Below are 23,481 nucleotides of genomic sequence, written 5' to 3' on the forward strand. Positions count from 1 at the left end.
TAAAATTACATTAATACTCTTATAATAAAATAAAATATAAGTATTTTTTTTATTTATATTTTATTGCATTCTATGAATATTATAAAATGTTATAATTTTATATATTCGATTTAAATTATTTATCTAATACATATATAATGTTTAAATATAAATCTCTATTATAATAATATATTAAAATTATTAAAATTAAAAATACATAAAAGATAATATTTTTTTCTTATTTTTTTGTTTGTAATGGAAAAAAAATTAGTGAGACCCATATCAAAATTTTTTTTCTATTTTCTTTAGTATTTAAACAAAAAAAAATTATTTATGTGAAAGAGACAATATAATACATTTATGCTAAATTTTTATGTGAGTGTAATTTTATATTTAAAAAAGTACTTCATGTTCTAAAGATTTATTTTTATTATTATTTAATTAAAAAATAAAAACAAGAAGGAAAAAAAACAAAAAGTTGTTATTATTGTTATTATTTTTAATAAAATTTTTATTTTATTTTTGATACTCTATAGGGACATCAGTCCATAAAGAAAAAAAAAAACAAAATTAGAAAAAAAAGAGAAATTTTATTGTATTATTATTGGATAATTTCAATCCAATGACTTCCAATTAACCCAATCCATCTACATATAAAAAAGTCTAATTCCAACAATAAAATCAACCCAGTTGTTATAATAATTAAAAATCTATAACCCCAATAATCATTGTTAATATGGAATTACACAAACATTATTTGGTGGAATACAGTCTGTAATCACTGCAAAACATCATATACGATCAGCGCGTGCAGTACCAACACCAATACGTGTCCACCAACTATAATTACCAACGCATTTCTTTACCTGTTGAAAGATTCCCTCTTCAGCACAGTAGCATTGCCCTTATTTTAATATAGAAAAACTCAAAATATTTTAATTTTTTACACAATGTATAACTACTAAGAAACCCTTATTATTATTTGAAATTTTATTTGTTCCATTGTGGTGTGGTTATTATACAAGAGTATTGTTACATTGTTACGTCAGTGTGGTGAAGCCTATACTATAATTATGAAGATGAAGAAGGAAATGGCAAAAGAGTGATTAAGTGATAGAAACAGAGGACAGCTTGCATCACTCTTTGAAGAAATGAGAATGAAAGTATCTATAATTCTATATAGCCTTAGGCTGGCTTGGATCATGAGCTTCTGCATATAATGCTTACCTTTTAAGTTTTCTGCTCCAGCTGAGAGGCATCCCTAGAAACTAGAGCTATCATTTTATCACATTAAATGGTGTTATATTTTGTACATATCAACCACTCAGAATTTTAATTGGATCCCAATTTTTTTTAAGTAAATATAATATTTACTAATAAATGTAAACAAAATATTTATATAGTACAAACGAAATATATGTTTCAAAAAAATTAAACATATTTTATTTACAAATGAGATATATTATTAGTTTGCAGTGTTGTATATATCGGTTTGAATATATATTATTAATTATTTTATTTATTTAAAAAAATCCAATTCAAATTGCTATCTTAAGTAAAAACAAAATAAATATCTAGATTTAAGGAAATTCATTACCATGATTTAATTTCTGTTGTCTGAATTTTATTGATTTTTTTAAACTTTGTTTACAATATATATAATGATGTTATTAGGTTTTATTATAAGATATAAGTTTCAGTGCAATAATACTAAATAAGTTTGAAGAAAAATATTATATATTTTGTAAATAAATTAAAAATTTTCACTAAATTTAAAAGAAATCTCAGGACGTTAGCTTAATCTTAATTATTTTAAATATTTTTGCAGTAAATTAAAGACCGTGTATTATTATTGTAATTGTCTTATACTGCATGCCAGTTATATCTTTCCAACACTGAAATATCTATTTTTCTTATTATTATCACTTTTTTCATATAGTCTAATGCTCTTTTTTTTCTCTTTTTTTTATTCACAAATTTAATATGTGATAAATAAAATTTTAATTAATAGCCATATTTATTATTAGAGATATAATTATTAATGTTGTCTTCTCTTATCAGCTTAAGTTTTTAAAATGAGTGATTTTATAACATGGTATCAGAACTCTATATTCGAAAAATCAAAAATAATTTTGGGATGAGTAATTTCATAACATTTATACACTAAAACTTTATATACTTATAAAAAAATTACTAAAAATAGCCTTAGAATTAAAATTAGAAAATAATATGTACTATAAGAAAAATGGTATAAAAAATTTAATTAAAAGTAATAAATTGAAACAATTTACAAAATTATTGGTGCACCAAAATGATTTAATTTCTCATTTGGGAATCTATGTTGTGGTACTGGGAATATACCATAGCAGTGGTCATGTCATAATTGACAGAGACCAGAATTGCTCTATGAAACTGATATTATGTATGTTTATGTGGCTACCTTTTCGGCTACTCTCAGTGCTACTTAGATTTGATGATAGGATAACCAAGTTTTTGCACTGTCAAGCACATAGAAATTAATTAATTAATTATCTAATCACGTCTTTTGGCTAATAAGCTTCTAATTTGTCATAATGTGCACATCATCATTATCTAGTGGATTTTCTTTAATTTTTTTAATCCAACATTATGCTTATTGTTAAATTTATTAACTTAAACTCTCTCCATGTTTTATCAAATTTAAAAAACTTTCTATAATTTAAAAATTTTAATTAAATCTCTACACTATTTTAAATGTTACAATTAGATTATTATCGTAAAAAATAATAGAATTACTAAAATATTTTTTTATAAATTAAAAATATTTATTTTTAAAAATTAAATTCTTAAAGCTGAATATTCTAAATTTTTTTAAATATTTTTAGTATATTAACGATCTAATTATAAAATTTAAAATAGTATAAAGATTTAATTAAAATTTTTATTTTAAGTTATAAAAGTTTAATTATAAATTTAATAAAATTATAGATATTTATAAAATAATTAAAAAAAATAAAAATGAAGAGTTTATTTGTACATGGAATAATTTTGCAATTTGACCCAGTATATTAAGCTTGAGGCTCTTCTATTTAATACTTTTATGAAATGGTGCCATCTACTGTGAAGATGCATCTTTACAGATTTTTGTCTTTTATGACAAAAAAGCGTGTCACTAAAAAGTGTTGCTTAAAGGAAAAGTGTTACTTTTGAATCGTTACTTTGGCTCTGATACCAATTTTTTAATTTTGATTTTTCAATTAATTCTTCTTTCGAAATTTCTACTAATTCTTCATAATCTGCTTCAAAAAGATTTTTGATTTGGACAAAATTATCTTGAGGTATTATATTTAATGGATTTTGGTAAAATTTTTCTGCTGTTTCAAAATATGAAGTATAAATTGCTTCCAAAATTTCTCTTACAACTTCAATTTTTCCGTTTACTATTAAACCTTGATATGTACTTATGATTCTAATATCATATTTATAATTTCTTAATTCTTTTTTATTTTCTAACATTTTTTAAGAGATTCCATAGCTCTTATTTGTAAGTTTTTGAAATATTTTTCTTGAGTTGGGTTTGCATTTTTAAAATCTTCTATTTCTTTTAACAAATTTTCTATTTCTCTTGATATGCTTTCTATACAATTTTTACAGAATTGTTCTACTTCTTCTCTATTTCTTATGTAAATGTTACTATTTTGTAATCTTACTTCATAATATCTTTTTTTATTTTTCTGAAAATCTAAATCATTTTTTAATTCTTGTAGTGTTTGATTTGCTAAACCAGGCATTTTTTATGCTTTTTTAAATTATAGGATTTTGTAAAGGTGATAAAGGAACTTGTAATTCTTGTTCGGATTCAAATTGTACTTGTTCTAAGGGTTCAACCTGAAGAGGTTGCATTACTTGAATATTTTGAACATGTATTCTTGATTCAAAAGCTTGTAGTGCAATCATACTTTGTATATGAAGATAATGCAATCTACGAGCACGATAAATCTGTTTATTTTTAATATTTTCTTTTAGACTTTTGACTGATTTTTTGGTTTTAAAACGTTGTATTAATTTTCTTGTTCTAATTATCTTTTTATTTACTCTTTTGATTTCTGCTTCTAGATCTGAAGATTCAGTTGCCAAATTTCTCATTTTTATAGCTATAGCCATTATTCTTGTTTTCATATTCCTTTTAGTAGTTTTTAAGGAAATCAATCTTCTTTGGAAATCTTTCATATTGAAATTTCAGCATCTTCTGCCATGGATTCATGATTATTTTCTAAAGATTCTATTATTTTTTCTAATTCTTCAACTTCCTTTTTTAAATTATTACAGATCATCAGTAATGTTTCAAAAGCCCTTTGATTTATTGTAGAAAACCTTAGGTATTTCAAACGATTTTCCCTTTCAAAGAGTTCTTGTTTCTTATCTTGATAAGATACGTATATTTCTTCTTTATTTATCGTCATAATTTATTATTTAGAGTTTCATTCAATTTTTCAATTCTTTTTGTTAACTCCTTTATTTCAGAATCTTTTTCTTCATCTTTTAAATGAGATAAACTTAGAGGGCTGTTAATTTTAGATTCTCTTATTCTAAAGCTAGATGATGAAAATGATTTTCTTGATGGTTGTTTTAATAACAAAACTGGGTTCTCAATAGCTTTATTTCTTGGAATTTCTGTTTTTACAAACTTTTGAAAAAGTTCATCAACATAAATTCTTTCTTTATCCTTAAAGTCTATACTATGATGACTATTTGTCAGCGCATAATTAATTGCATATGTAATAGAAAATGGTTCATCATTTTGTTCCATTAAATCTATTTTATGGAATTTATAAGCCAAACTTAAGGATCTTCCGAGATTTTCGGTTGATAGAGGAATAGCGTATCCAATATGAGCATTAAATTTAACATTTACGTTTGCCAAATTACCATGAATTATTCCAATTATTTGATCTCTAGGATTAGTGATTCTTTTATCACAGATTGCCAGACTTATTGGAGAATTAATTCCTTTCATGTATGTGGATTTAACTAAAACTTGAATAGTACTAATATGAATCCATCCAATTTTAGATCTTTTTTGTTGATCTTTAATTTTTCCAATTTGTTTATTTACATCTTGTTCATTTATCAGGGCTATTTCAAGTTCTCCATTTGCGGATTGTATTTTTATTGGAGTTTCAATCTGAATTTTTCCATAATATATTATATTTTTTCTATTAAAGATTTCTTTTAGAGGATTTTGTTTATTAAAATTATCGTTAGGTTTAAGATCTAATTCCGTTTTTAAAATGACTTGTTTTTCATTATCAAGTAAAGCAGTTAGCTTATAGTAATCAGATTCTTCAGTTATTTCTATATCTTCTAAATAATTCATAACTTAAAAAGATTGGGATAAAGATGTACCTTTCTGGAGAATAAACTTCTTTATTTACTGCTATTTTACAATATGTGTTTTGTTCTCCAGAGGGAAGATTTACAAATTAATTCCAGAGGGGAATTTCTTAGAATTATTTTTCTAATGGATCAGACTCCAGAATCGCCTCAGCTACTTCCTCTTCGCCCTCCTGGCCTGTGAGTACTCTAAGCTTCCTGCTTTCTGATTTCTGATGCTCTATCAAATGACTTAGCATTCTATTTATAATGGTTGGGTTTGATGGACAAATCCCATCCTTACCCTTCTTATGACGTCATTGCTTACGTCATTGAGCAATAATTCGCACCAACTACATTATTGGTGCCTTGTGACGTAAGCTCTTACATCATTCAACAATAATGTTGATGGATGACTCAGATGTTTCATCCACTTCTTTTTCCACGTGGGTGGGGTCTTCAGCATTGTTGCTTTCTTCAGACATTTCTGAGGTGCACAGCTGGCACCTATGGTCTTCTTTGTCTTTTAGTAAATGGCATAGATTCCTTCTTATCCCGTCAGGAAGCTTTTCTAGTAATCCAGAAAAATTGTAAAAAGCTGATTCAAAATCTACTAGAAGTCTCATTTCTCTTGATTCAATTTGGTTTTTCTTACTAGAAACAATTAGAGTGTTTCTGCTTTTGTAGTTTATTCTTGTTCTGGATTCTTTGTTTATTTTTTGGGCTCTCTCGAAGACTCTTGCCAATGTGCTGGCCAATCTTCCTTCGTCGCTATAAATTGATAGATCTTGAACTTGTTCTATTGGTTGAAAATCTCCTGGGAAGACTGACATGAAAACTACTTGAAATGCTGGGATCAAACATTCTCCTTCTTCATTGAAGATTGGCTGACTACTTGTAAATTTTAGGGATATATCCCTTGGCTCTCTTGCATCAATCATATTTTTAAATTTTTTCACTGCATCTATAAAACCTGTAGGAAATTCTTTAATGATATTTAAATTGTCAAAAATTAGGATTGTATCAATTAATCCGTATTGGAAAAACTGATATGTATCAGAGGGTGAAGCCTCTGGGAAGATTACCAGCTTTGTTAGCTGTTCTTTGTTAATGGGATAATATCCCAATATTGCTCTTTTATCCAGAGTCCAGTTTAGAACCAGATTAAGGGTTTCTCTACAGTTTGATCTGCAGACCCTTTTCTTGTCATTTATTTCGGCCCTTGTAGGAATATTTTTCATTAGTCCAGTTCTTTGGGCTTGGGCTGTCCTTTGGATTTGGACTGGAGCTTTTTCTGCTCTTTTTAAAATTTGCTCTGGGTGTAGCACTTCATATTCTCTGAGGGATTCTTTTGCTTCTTCTATTGTCAAGAATCCTCCTTTGTGAATAGTTTTGGGCTGATGGGTGAATGGGGCTGCTTTAGCCCAATCGTCGTAGACTCCTTTCATTGGGCCATTATAGATGACATAGTATTTTTTGTCCTGAGTTGATTTTTTAATTATTTCTGCCAAAGTTTTATTTTCAGAAATTTTTTCAATTTTTGGTTGGTCCACCACGCTTAGCTGGCTGAACTCTGATGGTGTTGTTAACATTGGTATAGAAGCAGGTAATGTTGCCTGTTGGGTTGCTTTCATGGCTTCCATGGCCTTCTTTATGGATTGAATTTGAGCTCGTAGCTGCTGACAGTGATTGCACTTTTTAAGCTCTTGTTCAAGCTTCTGGATTTCTTGATTCATTGTGTTGACAATGAACTCCATTCTCTAGTCAATGTATCTGCAATAATATTTTTATTTCCTTTAATGTACTCGATTTTTATCGGATATTGTAATAAGAACATTTGCCATCTTACCAGACGACCCTGATTATAATCAGATTGTAAATTATATCTAATAAAACCTGTTAAATAACTTGAGTCCGTTCGTAATGTAAATTCCTTTGGAAGTAGATCAATTCTCCATTTCTTAATAGTTTTTATTGCTGCTAGAGTTTCTTTTTCATGGGTAGTATACCTCTGTTCCGTTGGTGTAAATGTTCCAGAAATATATCTGCATAGTAATTCCTTTGAGGAATGTTTAGAATCTAGTGATTCTTTTTCTTTGTTCAAGCTTTTTTCAGCTTTTTTAGCTTTTAGACAGCCTGACCAGGTCTTGTCTGAAGCATCTGTTTCTACTACTAAATAGTCATCTTCTTTTGGAATATACAGTTCTGGAAGATTTTTACAGAGTTCTTTAATTTTTTGAATCTGCAGGCTATCTTTTTCTTCCCATTTCCAAATCTTTTTTATACTTATTTTTGAAAATAAGTTTTTAGTATAATCTGTTATATTCTTTAAAAATCCTTGATCAGAAATGTAATTTATGCATCCTAAAAATCTTTGTAATTGTTTTCTATCTTCCATCTTATCAGGAAATAAATCTACTTTTTCTAATACATTTGGTTGAAGTTTTAACTTCCCTTCAGTAGATAGAATTAATCCAAGAAATTCTATTTCTTGTTTTGCTAACTTAGCTTTCTTTTTACTAAGGACTAACCCTTTTTCTTTACATCTTTCTAAGACAATTAGTAATTTTTGAAGATGATCTTCTTTATCTTGTTTTGTATAAATTAGTATATCATCAATGTAAACTAGAACAAAATCATTTAAATCTTTTAAATTTTCTTCCATAAATCTTTGATAAATACCTGGAGCTTGTTTTAGTCCAAATGGTAGGACATTCCATTCGTAGAGTAATACTCCTGTTGATTCTTTTGTTGGACAAGTAAAAGCAGTTAATTTCTTTGTTTCTTCGTCTAAACGAAGTTGCCAATATCCTGATTTCGCATCGAGCGATGAAAACCAAGTTGCTCCTTTGATTTTTTCTAGAATGGAATCCTTTCTTGGGAGCTTATGAGCATCACCTATGGTTGCTTCATTCATCTTTTTATAATTAATAACCATTCTTCGTTTTCCTCTTTTAATTTCGTTATTGTTTTCAACATAGAAGGCTGGGGCCGCATGAGGGCTTTTACTTAATCTTATAATTCCTTTTTCCAAAAGATCTCTACATTCTATTGAAAATTCTTCCTTATCTCTTGCTGAATAAGGGATTCTATTTTGAACATTTATTTCTTTTGAAGGATCTTTTAATTTAATACTTACTAATTCTTTATTTGTATTTTTAATATCCAGAGGATTCTCGGCACAAACTTCATTTAAAAGTTCTTCTATTTTAATTTCGAGGTCATTTTTTGGAGTTTTTATTTGGAAATATAAGTTCAAATAACATTCTTCTAAAATTGAAAATATTTTGAATTTTAAAATTTCGTTTATAGTAGTAGTTGGAATTTTTATTAATTTTGCCTTTTGATTTAGAGAGGAATCATATGGGGCTTTTAGAACTATATATGTTAATTCTTGGATAAAAGGGTGGTATAGTTTTAGGAAATTATTTCCTATAATTAAATCTATTCCAGATTCTAATTTATATATAGATGGAATAATGAATCTGTAATTTTGAATGAAGACTTCAATCATTTCTGCTTTAAAATTAATTTTGTGTATAGATTTATCGGCTATTCTAATTCTTAGTGGATTTTCTAACTTTTTCCAGTTAAATTTTATATTTGAACTTGCAAAACATTTTGTTGCCCCTGTGTCTATGAAGGCATTAATAAATTTTTCTGCAATTTTTACAGTAATAAACGTAGCACTATTACTCAGTTCCTGAGCTTGTCTCTGAGTCTGTTTCTGAGACATATTCAAAAATATATTTTAGTTCATCATCAGATTCTTCTAGAGGTTCCATAAAACAAGTTTTTGCAACTTCTAGTTGTTTAGTTAGGCCTTTTTTATCCTTCTTTTTTGGACATTCATTTGCATAATGTCCTTCTTCTTGACAGTACCAACATTTACAGTTTTCTTTTTTATTTGGGCAATAGTTCTTTTGTTTTTTATTGATACTTCTTTCCCTAAAATATCTCTTTTTTCTCCAATTTGGATAATATTTTCTTTTTCTAAAGTGATATTTTCTTTTTCTTTGTATATTTTTATAAGGATGGTATTTCCGAATGTTTTTATTAGAACCATATTTTTGAGGAATTTCTTCATTATCTTGACAACAAATTCTAATTATATTATTAAATCTTTTCTGAGTAGCTTCTTGCATACAGCGTTCTTTTATTTCCTCTCTTATAGCAAATGTTGCTCCACCAAAATTATTTTCAATTGTTTTATTATTTATTTCTCTTATAAACCTTCCCATAATAATTTCATTAACAGGATATGGAAGTTTTGTGATATACATGTTAAGATAATGATTTTTATCTTCTTCTTTTAATTTATAATAATATATTCTATATTCACAAATATAGGATTCTATGTAACAAAGATCGAAAATCTGAATATTAGCCAAATGATTTTTTGCCTCTAAATACTCTTGTTCAGAAATTTCATTTCTATGATTTATGACATTTTTTCCAAAGAATTCTTTGTATAGAACCATCATTATGTGTGCTATTTTATCATAAGCTGTTGTTTTTTCAGCTAATTCTTTTATTATTTTATTATCTACTGATAACATATAATTTCTTATAATTCCTTTTGTGTGAAATCCTATGAAATTCCAGATATCCCTTTCAGATAATTCATTTAGTTTTGGGTTTGTATAAGCTTCTAATAGAAAAGAGTTCACCCAATCTTCGAAAATTTCTTTTTCGTTCTTTTTGCAATCTAGATCAAGCATTCTTTCCCCTTCTAGTTCTTGAATTCTAGGAACATATTTAGATGGTATTTTAGTATATTTTGAATTTTTGCTTATAAAACCTTTTTTGAAAGCATAATTTTCAAAACCTGTTTCCCATTTAAATTGGGTTTGATTATTATTATTCCCAGATGTTCCAGCTTCGTCTTTAACTTGTACTGGATGTACTGGTTCTTCATCACTTGAATAGTCTAAAACATATTCTTCTCTTTCAAAAAAATCTGGTTCTTCTTTAATCTGAAAACCTTTTTCCATAAAATTGTCTTCTTGAGCCATTTTTAATTGTTTAAAAAGCATTGTGACTTCTTCTAATTTTTCATCAATATTCATAGTTTTAGAGGTGGTCTAATCTTTAGATTTGTTGTATCGATTTTATTTTGGACTTCTTCTTTTTTAGGAATTTCTTTTTGGAAATGTTTATCAAGAATCTGTTCAATTTTATCTATCATATTAGGTTCTTCTTTTTCTTTATTTTTCTGAAATTTTAAAGAAACTAATATTTCTTCAAGCATGTCTATTATAGAATTTAATTGTGGATTAAAAGTATGATGAAGATGGGGATACTCGTCTCCATGAAAACATTTTTTAGAAACTCCATGTGAAATATAAGTTTTTTCAGGTTTTTGAAGACCTTCAATAAAACTTAAAGTAAAATTAAGATTTTGAGAAAAATCATTTTGTATTGATTTTAAAAATTCAGTGTCATTACAATTTACATTAGTTAAAATCATAAGTTTTTGATCTATTAATTTCGATAGATTAATTATTTCTTCTCTTAAATCTTCTAATTTACTAGTTTTTTCCATTAGGTGACGTTTTTCTTTGTAAAAGGCAACAGTTTTAAATTAAAAGTGTGGCTTTTGAATGAGTGGTTCAGATTTTGCCACATAGCACATCTTTAAAACAACATCTTTACCATATATTTCACCTTATGAAATTGGTTCACTTATCTTTATCATGTTATTAGTCTATTTCATGTGGGGTGGTTATGTCAATTATATATACAACATTAAATTGACCTTGAACGAAGTTTCTAGACAAGGTTGATTATTTTCACTTCAAAGATCAATTGTTGTGAGGTGTCATTTGAGTATTGAAAAAATCAACATACATAGTATTAATTTATGTCTTGAATAATTGAAAGCAATTGAACAAACTCTGATTTTTAATTAGAGATATATAATTAGCTCAATTATTATATAGTTTTATGGGAATTAAAAAAAGATACGATTTCAAACTATAGAGATTTTATTTTGTTTATAATTTAATTTTTTATTTTAATTTGGATACCAAAGTAAAAATATTGAGAAGAAAAGTGTACCGGACGAATTGAATGTTTTAAAAATTCTTTTGGTGAATAATAAAATTGAGTCAAGAATAAAATTTTTTATTAAAAAGTAATTTTAATTTTTTATCAAAACTTTACTCTTCACCATGGTATTGTCCAAATTTTTAATTAGGTGATGGAAATTTAGATTAGGAGCACCTCAATCTTGGGTTTCAATGATTTTTAATAGATGTTAAAGTTATCTCAATCATTTGCGGAAAATTATTAAATTAGCCATGCCCATCCACCAGTGTGTTCGGTATCTGAAATATAAAAATGTGTGTGATTGTTATCCACAATTTCGTTTTTTCATTTTTGTAACTAGTGATAAAATAGTACTTCTCCAAGCTAATTAATGCCTCTTGGTTTGTAAACCACTTCACTTTTATGTTGCAAAATTTTATGAATTATGATTAAAGCTAATTACCATAGTACCCCACCCCTCACATATAAGACAATTATGGATAAGATAAGGACAAGAGAGATACCAATTCCCTCTTAAATTAGTGATGTGATATAAAGCTGGAAATTCGCAAATATTTTGGACTAGTTAGTTTAATTTTATGGAAGGAAAAAAAAATCATAATACCAATATTCATAATGTGTCTAGCTAGTCCAAGATAAATTATTATTATTAACACTTTGATTGAGGTTAGCAAATATAACAACTAGGGCTAGAAGAGTGTGAGAGGGGTGAAGGACGAAAGGGCTTTTAGGCTTTTTGCATAAACATTAATAACGAAAATTAGATGGTATATATGAAAAGCACTTGTTATATTATATAGTACATTATTGATCTTATCTAAAGTAGCAGCTGATTGAGGACAATTTTTGTTCCCATAATTAATATTGCACGAGCATGCAATAAAGCATGCATATGACATTACATTATATTTAGCTCTTTCATGATTTATATAACAAAAGCAGTGGTCCAAACATATACATAAAATTAAATTATCCCCTTTTTTATCCCTCATTCATTCAAATTAAACCCCACAGTTCGGTGGTGGCTGAACACAGCTCTGTAGAAAATGATGGGGAAAAAGAGGTTATAATTATGTTCACTTACAGAATCCTTTTGACTATTCACTGCCAAAACCACAATTTGGCCAACAAAGTTTATTTGTAGTTCAACTCCCTTGAACCTAAGCCTTCCAATTCCAACTTCATCACCATGTTCCTAATTATATATTGTATTATTTTGAATAGGGTGAAGTATCAATTCAAATTTTGTTTTTTTTTTCCAAACAACAATACGATTTTTAACCAAAAAAAAAAGTTTAGTTTGGTCCAGATTTAATATGACCTTTTTATTAGTATCACCATTATCTTAACTAAAGTTATTAATGTGTCGCATTAACATGCCGAGTTGAACATTAAATATTAATATAAAATGAATAGAGATCGATTTCTTTCTAAATTAAAATTAAAAAAAGTTTTTGAAAAAAGTCAAGGGATCAATAATTTTAGGAAAAGTCTAGGGGGCCAGCAGTTTTATTGAATTTTGGCCAGCATGTAACCAGCAGGGGAAGGTGAGCCATTGGATGAAATCTCATATCAATCTCACACCATCAAATCATCATTGATGGCTAGTTGATGGCTAACAATCACAAAAATTGCTGGCCCCCTAGCATTGCTCATAATTTTATTAAATTATGACTAGTATATAATTAGCAAAAAAAAAGTAAATAATTCTTAATTATTGAATAAAATTTTATACTATAAAAATTATTATTAATGACTATTTAATAATTACAAATCATAAAAGTTACTAACTCTCTAACATTTTTTTTAGGGTAAAAAACCCAAATAAGCCAAGAGGAGCTCATTTTTACCCAAATCCGCCAAAACAAATTTTGATACATCAATCCACCAGAACACATTTTTATATAATTCGAATCAATAGGATTCGAATCAGCTTTGCACATAATTCGAATTGATTCAATTCGAATTATAACCAAATACTCTTCTCACGTAGTTCGAATCAATTAGATTCGAATTAGGCATGCAAGGTTCGAATTATATCAATTCGAATTACATGGAGTACGTGGCTTAGGGGAGTTCGAATCGAATTGATTCGAATTACAAGTGAATTCCCTATAAAAAAGAGTTCGAATTAAATTAAATTAAATTAATATTTAAATTGAATTTCCTGTAAAATTCTAATAATTTTAATATTTAAATTAAATTTTAATTTAATTTTTAATATTTAATTTTTTTTCAATTTTAAATAAATTTAGTATTATTTTAAATTTAAATGTGACATAATAACTAGTATATTTAAAAATTAATATAATATTTAATTTTAGTACGTAAATAAAATTGATCTATTAATAATTATTAATATAAAAGTTTCTTATTAATTATTTAAATTAGATTTAATAGTAAAATAATATTAAATCTGTTTAAAATTTTTTAAAATTAAAATAGGCTATTTAAATTATTAAAAAATAAATTAAAAAATTAATTTAAATATTAAAAATTAAAATAATACTTTATCCTATAATGTATTATTTATACTCTCTATTTTTTTCTATAAAGTATTATTTTAATTTTTAATATTTAAATTTTTTTTTCAGTTTTAAATGAATTTAGTATTATTTCAAAGTTAAATGTATCATAATAACTAGTATATTTAAAAATTAATATAATATTTAATTTTAGTACGTAAATAAAATTGATCTATTAATAATTATTATATAAAAGTTTTTATTAATTATTTAAATTAGATTTAATAGTAAAATAATATTAAATCTGTTTAAAATTTTTTAAAATTAAATAGGCTATTTAAATATTAACAAAAATTAAAAAATTAATTTAAATATTAAAAATAAAAATACTTTATCCTATAATGTATTATTTATACTCTCTATCTTTCCTATAAAGTATTATTTTAATTTTTAATATTTAAATTATTTTTTTATTATTTTTTTAATATTTTAAATAGCTTATTTTAATTTTAAAATTTTTAAACAGATTTAATATTATTTACTATTAAATCTAATTTAAATAATTAATAAAAAACTTTTATTAATATAATTTAATAGATCAATTTTATTTACGTACTAAAATTAAATATTATATTAATTTTTAAATATATAGTTATTATGTCACATTTACTTTGAAATAATACTAATTCATTTAAAATTGAAAAAAAAATTAAATATAAAAATTAAAATAATAATATAGGAAAAAGATAGAGAGTATAAATAATACATTATAGGATAAAGTATTATTTTAATTTTTAATATTTAAAATAATTTTTTAATTTATTTTTTAATATTTTAAATAGGCTATTTTAATTTTAAAAAATTTTAAACAGATTTAATATTATTTTACTATTAAATCTAATTTAAAATAATTAATAAGAACTTTTATATTAATAATTATTAATAGATCAATTTTATTTACGTACTAAAATTAAATATTATATTAATTTTAAATATACTAGTTATTATGTCACATTTAACTTTGAAATAATACTAAATTCATTTAAAATTGAAAAAAAAATTTAAATATTAAAAATTAAATTAAAATTTAATTTAAATATTAAAATTATTAGAATTTTATAGGGAATTCAATTTAAATATTAATTTAATTTAATTTAATTCGAACTCCTTTTTACAGGGAATTCACTTGTAATTCGAATCAACTCAATTCGAACTCCCCTAAGCCACGTACTCCATGTAATTCGAATTGATATAATTCGAACCTTGCATGCCTAATTCGAATCTAATTGATTCGAACTACGTGGGAAGAGTATTTGGTCATAATTCGAATTGAATCAATTCGAATTATGTGCAAAGCTAATTCGAATCCTATTGATTCGAATTATATAAAAATGTGTTCTGGTGGATTGATGTATCAAAATTTGTTTTGGCGGATTTGGGTAAAAATGAGCTCCCCTTGGCTCATTTGAATTTTTTACCCTTTTTTTTAAATTGATTAGAAGCTTATACGTTCTTATTTATTTAAATAAAACGATGTTTTCATGTCAAATTGACCAGAGATTTATTTATTAAGAACTTCATTGATCTAAAATATTTTAGACAATATATAATTAAAAGACAGCTAATAAATGAACTTTGAATTAATAAGAGCATAGCTTATTAGGGTATGGAGCCTAGCCTAACTGACATTATTAGTGTACATTTTATACGTCATTTATTAGTTATTAGTTATGGTTAATAAATCTTCTCTTTTGCATTGTGCTTAAGCATATATACATACCTGAGAAAATGGCAATAATAATGCACAGTAGTATACAACAAAAGTTACATCTAGGTCATTGCTTGGTTCCTATTCATTTGTGTAATATCCATTGCATTAAATTCACAACCCATTTGTTACTAATCCCAAAGTTCCCTTATTACACATAGGTCCTTTTGTTAATGTTTTAATTTAGTACTATATAATATAATATATATAGGTCTCAACTCCTATGAAAATAAATACTATTATTAAATGAGGCAATAATTATTAATCAAATGAAACCAAAAACGTAACTAAAAGTATAGATAGCCACCCTATGGTTTAAACAGCTTCAATTAGGAAAAACCTTAAAAGTTAGGAACTTCAAAGTCCTTGGTAGGTCTCGATCACATTCTTTTTTATTCATTCTAGGTTAAACTAATTAAGTTGTTTACAATATATATACTTGTATTATTAATTTATTATTATAATTTTAATTAGAGAACCAATTTTTTTCAAACATATGAGTTAATTTTCTTTTTAATTTTTAATATTAAAATTTAAATTTTATATTCTAAATTATAATCGTAAATCCTAAATTCTCTAAAAATTAAAGTTAAAAAAATAATTTTATTAATATTAAAGTTAAATTTTATATTCTAAATTATAATCTTAAATTCTAAATTTTCTAAAAATAATTGAATTTTAAAATTGGCCCAATAAAATATCACTAATATTTTTAAAAATAAAAATACTCTACCTCCTTAAATTATCTATCTAAAATTTAATATCAAGATAACCATTCGATATATTCATTATCTACATTGTTTAATATTTTTATTATCTATCTATATTTTTTTTATTACATGAAAATTAAAGTTAGTACGACTTCAATTATTTAAATAATGGTATTATTAAATTAAATAGAAGGTTTATGATCAATTTCCCTTATTAAATTAAATAGAAGCATTTATGTGAATAAGATGAGATTTACTATTTCTTGACACGGGCAACATACAATTTAATTCAATGGTCTACTTAATTATAGACACTAGGCTTACAATTTATACAATGTACTTTCCTAAATATCACTATGTCTATATTCTGCAATGACAGCCTAATTAGGGAGAAAACTAATAAATTTTGTACGGCTAAAGTTTTAATATATCTTGCGTAATGGGTGTCACTAATGTAAACTATTTTTTTTGTTAAACAACTGGAAAGTCCAATACAATAAAATTTGTTGATGGATAATGTTACAGGGCAACACAATTTCATATTTTAGTCAGTAATTAATCAATAATATTTAGGAAGATTTTTATATATACCAGTGTACTTGATTGGTACACCTGTATACAATAAATAATAGCCATTCAGATATTAATAAAAAAAATAGAAACGGTTGAGATGTTAGAGGAAATAACTGAAGTGCTTTTTAGAATATTTAGAACATGGTGTGTAATAGACCTGTTTTATCGGTTGTACATAGATGTTGCAGGAAAATTTTGTGTTCCTCTTCTTAGTGGATTGTACTATTGTAGCGTTGATGGCTTATAAATGACTTTTAGTTCAGCTAGCTTAGTTATATTAGGACTTAGTTCAATGCTCTATTATGGATTTCTTTTCTTAAAAAAAAATGAACCTCGATAAATAGAAATGCAATTTTGTCATTAGACTGGTATAGTGGTTTAATTTAGATTTTGTGATGAAATATAATATATATATATATATATATATTAGTGTTTAAATTAAGAAAATAGTTAGAATATATATGTCTAATTAAAACAAAGTTGTCATTAGACTAGTCTAATGTTATTAACCATTAAAATTATCATTATTATTTCAAGTGTTACACAAGTATTATAATAGATTATAAATAAAATTTTTGGTTTTGAGATTTAAAAAAAAAAATCCTTTATCATATCGGTAAAATAAAAAAAAGTGAGATTTAACCAAATAATATTTTTAATAATATAAAAAGTATTAACTGATATAATAAAAGAAATTAGAGAAAGATAGATTTAATGTATTTTGTTATGAAAAATACTAGAGGATTATTAGAGTTTATTATTTTTGGCTATTAATTAATCATAAATATTTAAAAGTATGACATAAAATATATTGTTGGACTATTAAACTAAAAAATTGAGTTAATAACTAAATAATAACAAAAAATAAAAAATTCTAATAACCCATAATAATTTTATTTTATTTCTAAAATAGTCTTCATCATATGTATATAGATAAAAAACATATTCATTTTCCCATTTACAAAATTTAAACCCAAAATTTATTAATTAAAGAATAAGATATTCATATACTCATCATCTTTATTAATCTTGCATTGTAATAATTATATATATTTAATAAATAAAAAAATTAAAAAGTATTTTTATACTTACTAATTCACTAGTTTATCTATTTATCTATTTATTAATAATGTATTAAAAGAGAACTTAAGGTAGTTTCTAAATATATTGTTAGCTTTCTAATTTGTTATATATAGATATTCAAATTTTTATTATTTAATAAAAAAATATTAAAAGGTTATCATAATTTATTATTTTTGGTCATTACTTAGTCATTAATATCTAAAAATATGGGATAAAATATGTTCTTAGATTATTAGATTAAAAAGATTAAACTAAAAGAATTGAGTCAAGAACTAAGTAATGATAAAAAATAATAAAATTTGATGACTTTCTAATATTTTTCTAAATAATAATGAAGGTTAATTTGTCTATTTGTTATAGAATTTAACATGAAAATTAATTTGTGTAATAAGTTTAGTAACTGATTTAATAATTAAAATTTGTTGAAAATTAAACTTTTCGACCAAAAAATTTTAAAAACGAATTTACTATATTATTCTTAATTTATTGTTTTCTACAAAATAGGTAAATAATTAATTATATAACCTATGTATTTTGTTAGGGTCATTATAACTTATTAGAACATTAATTAAAAAATTATCTATTCCTTTTAAAAATACATAAGTATTAGTAAAAAATTATCTATTTATCCATCTTAATTTCACAATAAATATTATCTTTTATTCGTAATAATAATTGAACTACTTTTATCAATTGAAAAATACTGAATTTTTAACTTATTTTAATTATTTTTTAATTTTTAAATTAAAAGCTTTAAATTTCTTATCATTTTGGCTTTTTTAAATATATATTGAAATTGAACTTATTAAATACTAATAAGATAATTGAAAAATAAATTAGAACCCTTAATTTTCTTTTAGGTGTTATTGTAATAATGTAATACAATACTCTTGTTTTATTTTATTAATTGTCTTTCGTATTACTATAGTGGATTCATTATTATTTTTAATTTTTATTTAAAAATATTAATAAACAAAAACTACAAAAATACTAGTTGAAAATTTTATTTTTGTAATCATTAAATTTTAACCAAATCGTATTAGTTACATGCACATATAAGTAAATGTCTTTTTTCTTTTTTTTCATCCTCTTCTTCGAGTCTTTCTCTACTTTTATGTTCTTTTTAAAATTTGTACAATTTAAAATAATTTCTGTAATTTTCAAATAAATTTATGTATTTTATTGTGTTATTTTTTTTATTATATCTTTATATAATTTAACTTAAAAACTAATTTGTTTAAATAAAATTTACTATTTTTTTAGAGAAATATATGAAGACACATAAATTATTTTATGTCAATAATAAAACATATAAAAGAGAAGAAGAAAAAAGATAAAAAAATATATTTGCATTATTTAAAATAACTTTTTGTGTTATGAAACAAAATTTTTGTGTTTTTCTTTATTGTTATTCAACAAAAAATTATACAATTCAAAATAATTTTATTTTATATAACTAAAACTCTTGTGTTTTTTGATAAAAAAAAACTTTGTACTTTCTATTTTATTTTCTTTTCTTGTTTTATGTTTCTCGACACTTTCTATGTAGTAATATTTAATAAGTTTATTTTTTCACATGTTTTAAAATATCATTCGTTTATTCTTTTTTCATAATTAAATTAATAATACACTTTGAATAATTTTAGTTTTTTTCTTACTTAATATTATTTATATTTTTAATAAAAATATAAAATTTTAAAATTAAATTGAGTTTGCTTTGCTGTATATATTATAACTTTTTAAAAATATATTAGTATTTAAAACCTTTTCTATTTCATAAATATGATTTGGAGTAAATTAACTTAACACGATTCTACTATATATACATAATGACTTGAGAATTTTATTAAAAATAATGGTATGTATAATTTTAATATTTAATAATATTCATTAATTACTATTCATATTAAAAAATACACATATATAACTAATTAAAGTTATGTCAAGTGGAGTTTCAACAATTTTTTAACTTTGTGTTCATTGGTTAGCAGTCGCCGCTGGTCTTTTAAACAAAACTCAAGGGATATTTATGGTAATTCATCGTACATAATATAACAAAAATTTAAATTTTAACCGGACCGTACTTGACATACCAGTATTACAATAAAGTGAATGGCACAGTTGAAAGTTTTCCTAATATGTAAAAGTATAAATTAAAAACATGAAATAAGATTGTTGGACTGACAGTGTTTGTGTCAAATAAAACTGCTGGCCAATAAAAACTGTTGAACTTTTCTCGTAGTTAATTATTAATTACTACATTTAATCAGGCATGTCCAGAGCTAAATTTGTACTCACAAAAATATTTACAGATAATTATTAAAAATTTATTATTATTATTATATATAATCCTATGTTAATACTTAATAATTTAAATTTTTAGGGGAGATAATTTTATAACACGATATAAAAATTTTTATAATAAAAAATCCAGAATTTCATCTTTATTACCTAATATTTCCAAATAAACTAAAGTCTAGAGATTCAGTTTATTACTTATGTTAAGGTATTTCATCCATCCCATTTGTGGTTAGTTTGAATATTTTGAAAATGAAAATATAAAAACGTTATTATTATTTTTTTTTTTTGCTTGTGTGCGTGTGTTTGTGTGTATAATCGGCACAATTTTGGGATGTTACTTTCTTTGGGTTTGGGGAAATCTTTTTATTGGGTCCAATGTTTAAAGTTTAAACCAACGGAAACATTCTGTATTGGAAAAACTGGAAGGAATTTATTGATGTCAGCCCACTAAATAGGCCAGACCCATATATGCTTCAAGCCATAGATGCTAAGTTGAATACTTTTTTTTTTTCTTTATGTTTGGTAAAGTAATAGTTTGAGTCTATCCAATATTTTTCAAAATTTTTAAAATTGACTTCAACCTTTTATGACAAAAAAAAAAAAAAAACAAAAGTTGATATACAGAACCACAGAGAAGGGAAGGGGATATGTATGCGTAAGTATTTAATTAACCACATTAGTGTTCAATGAAAACTATAATATCTTCTCGATTAAGAAAAAGTCTGCGGTTTGACTATGAGAGAATCGTCGTTTGTTTTTTTTTTTTTTTATTGGTTGTTTTTACTTTTGAATTTTTTCCTTTTTAAAACTAATTAATAAATAGATGGTTTAATTGGAAAAAAATAAAAAAAGACCTTTCTAGTCAATTTTGTTATTTGTAAAATTTTACTATAATAAAATAGTTAATTATCAAAATTCATGTTAAATTATGAGTAAGTATTAATAAAAATATACAACTCATTTTATTTAATAATAATTAAATATGTTATAGAGAATAATTAACTTTATATTTAATAAAGAGCTTAATAAAATTTATTTTATATTAATACGTATTCTTATCGCCCGTAAATCTCAGCTTAATCTGTCTTTCAATATTAAAATGATTAACATTTACTTTATAATATTCAAATAATATCGCTCAAAATAAAATTTAATATATAATAATCTTTTTATTTTTTTTTTTTAAAAAAAACTCAACACAACAAATAGATAGAAGTGGTAATATGTACCCTACCCGTGAGTACCCAATCCGATTCCATCCTATCAGATAGGGTTGCCTACCCGATCCGCAGCGGATAGGGTTCTCGTGCGGGTCGAGTAGGGTACGTGTTAAGTCTCAATCCTACCCGACCAATCCGCACTCTATATATGTATATGTTTTATACTTATATAAAAATATGTTTTAAGTGGATGTTAAACCAAAGACCTCTCACTAAATGCAAAAGATCCTTAGCCACTAAAAAATATCATTAACTGATAATTTAATTTTTTTTACATAAAAATCTATTTTAAATTATCATCAAGTGATATAATAATATTGTATCCTTTTTTAACCCGCAGATAGGATAGGGTATCGGCGGGTTAAGATTGGGTAGGATTAGGGTTAGAATATTCTGAACCCACAGATAGGATAGGATTGAGTTTATATAAAAATCTAAACCTGCAGATAGGGTTCGGGTTGGATCCAAACCCTACCATACTCCATCCATTGCCACCCCTGCAAATGGAGTATACGAAGACAAACATAACCAACCAAGAACAGTAGAGGAAAACAAATAACATAAAGAGTACTAATAAATATCTTCTGTCATTTTTGACATTACCATCAACAACAGAAGAAATCCACACCTAATCACTCATTATAATTCATAAATCCTTCCGTATCTATAATCTCTTATTAAGATCTAAGTTACTACAACTTGATGTTGGAATTTGTGGAGAAAGAAAAATACTATATGTTCTTTAAAATTCGGTCTTTAATTAATCTTTTAATTTAAATAATATTATTTAATTAAATTTTAATTAAAACACATTTGTAGTTTGTAGCTAAATATGTTAGTAATTAAAATTAATTTAAATTTTAAATATTATAATTTTTCTAATTTCCTATCCACTTTATAAAATAGTTACTTTTTTTTCAGTTTCTCTACGAGTTCCTCTCTCTCTCGTACATTCTGTACATTCTTGTATTTCTCTTTTTCACGTTTTTTACAAAAAATTTCTATAGAAGAGTGCTACTCTTCTGCCGTGAAAGAGGCAAAAACTAATTAGATATTTAACGTTAATTTCTTAACTTTATGATATATGAAACAATTTTAGAGTTTATTATAATTTTTGCCATGGCCGTAATTTTTTTTAATTGTAAAACATCTAAAATTATTAAGTTATACAGAAAATATTTTTGAAATACATCCAAAATCATAAATTTAAATTTAAATTTAAACATTAAAAAACAATTGTAACACATCTAAAACTATGAAGTGATACACAAACTATTTCTAAAGTACATCCAAAATCATAAATTAGAAATTTAAACCCTTCCATTGGCCGTAATTGTAGGTATCACAGTGTTGACAATTTGAGAATTGTGATTCTTTAAGTTGTTTTTCTACCTAAACCATTCTCCAAATATAAATTAGGATGTTGTACATATGATGCAAAATCAATATGATTGAATAACTAAATAGATACATACGGTTAACTATGAATCGCTTTCTTTTAAATACATCCAAAATACTTGAGGTTCACTTTCGACACAGAAGGATTGGCGACACTGATGAGGATGAACACGACGAAGAGTAGGACAAAGCGAGGCTGCAGACTGAGCAGCGAGGAGGAAGGCGATGCCCAGGACGATCGAGGCAGACGACGGCGGCACAAAGCAATGGCGAAGCAGACGAACAGCGCTGGAAATGACGTGGCGGCACCGAGGAGTGGCGACGACGAGGAGGAAGGTGGCGCAGACGAAGAAACACACAGACGGCATGCAGCTCTCTGAGGATGACGCCGCGGCGCCGAGAAGTGGCGACAACGAGGAGGAAGGCGGCGACGAGGAAGAAAGCGGCGCGGATGAAGAATCCCACGGACGCGTGCAGCTTTCTGAGGATGACGTGACAGCGTCGAGAAGTGGCGACGACAAGAAGGAAGGCAGCGCGGACGAAGAATCCCACAGACACAGCTCTATGAGGATGATGGCGAG

The 23,481-nt window shown here is 25.2% G+C and overlaps 1 protein-coding gene across 1 annotated transcript; it reads right to left on the minus strand.

Annotated features, from left to right (window-relative positions):
• Nucleotides 1-5,720: 5,720 nt before the first annotated feature.
• On the minus strand, nt 5,721-6,779 carry LOC130949892 (uncharacterized). The gene has a single exon (XM_057878497.1). It carries the CDS (start codon nt 6,777-6,779, stop codon nt 5,721-5,723), a length of 1,059 nt encoding a protein of 352 aa, XP_057734480.1.
• Between the last annotated feature and the right edge of the window lie 16,702 nt (nt 6,780-23,481).

Source organism: Arachis stenosperma, chromosome 9 (assembly GCF_014773155.1).
Source record: "Arachis stenosperma cultivar V10309 chromosome 9, arast.V10309.gnm1.PFL2, whole genome shotgun sequence".
NCBI classification, from domain to species: domain Eukaryota; kingdom Viridiplantae; phylum Streptophyta; class Magnoliopsida; order Fabales; family Fabaceae; genus Arachis; species Arachis stenosperma.

Bases quoted from the DNA above. Each gene is read 5' to 3' on its own strand.
- LOC130949892 (XM_057878497.1), bottom strand. From the start codon at position 6,779: ATGAAAGGAGTCTACGACGATTGGGCTAAAGCAGCCCCATTCACCCAT.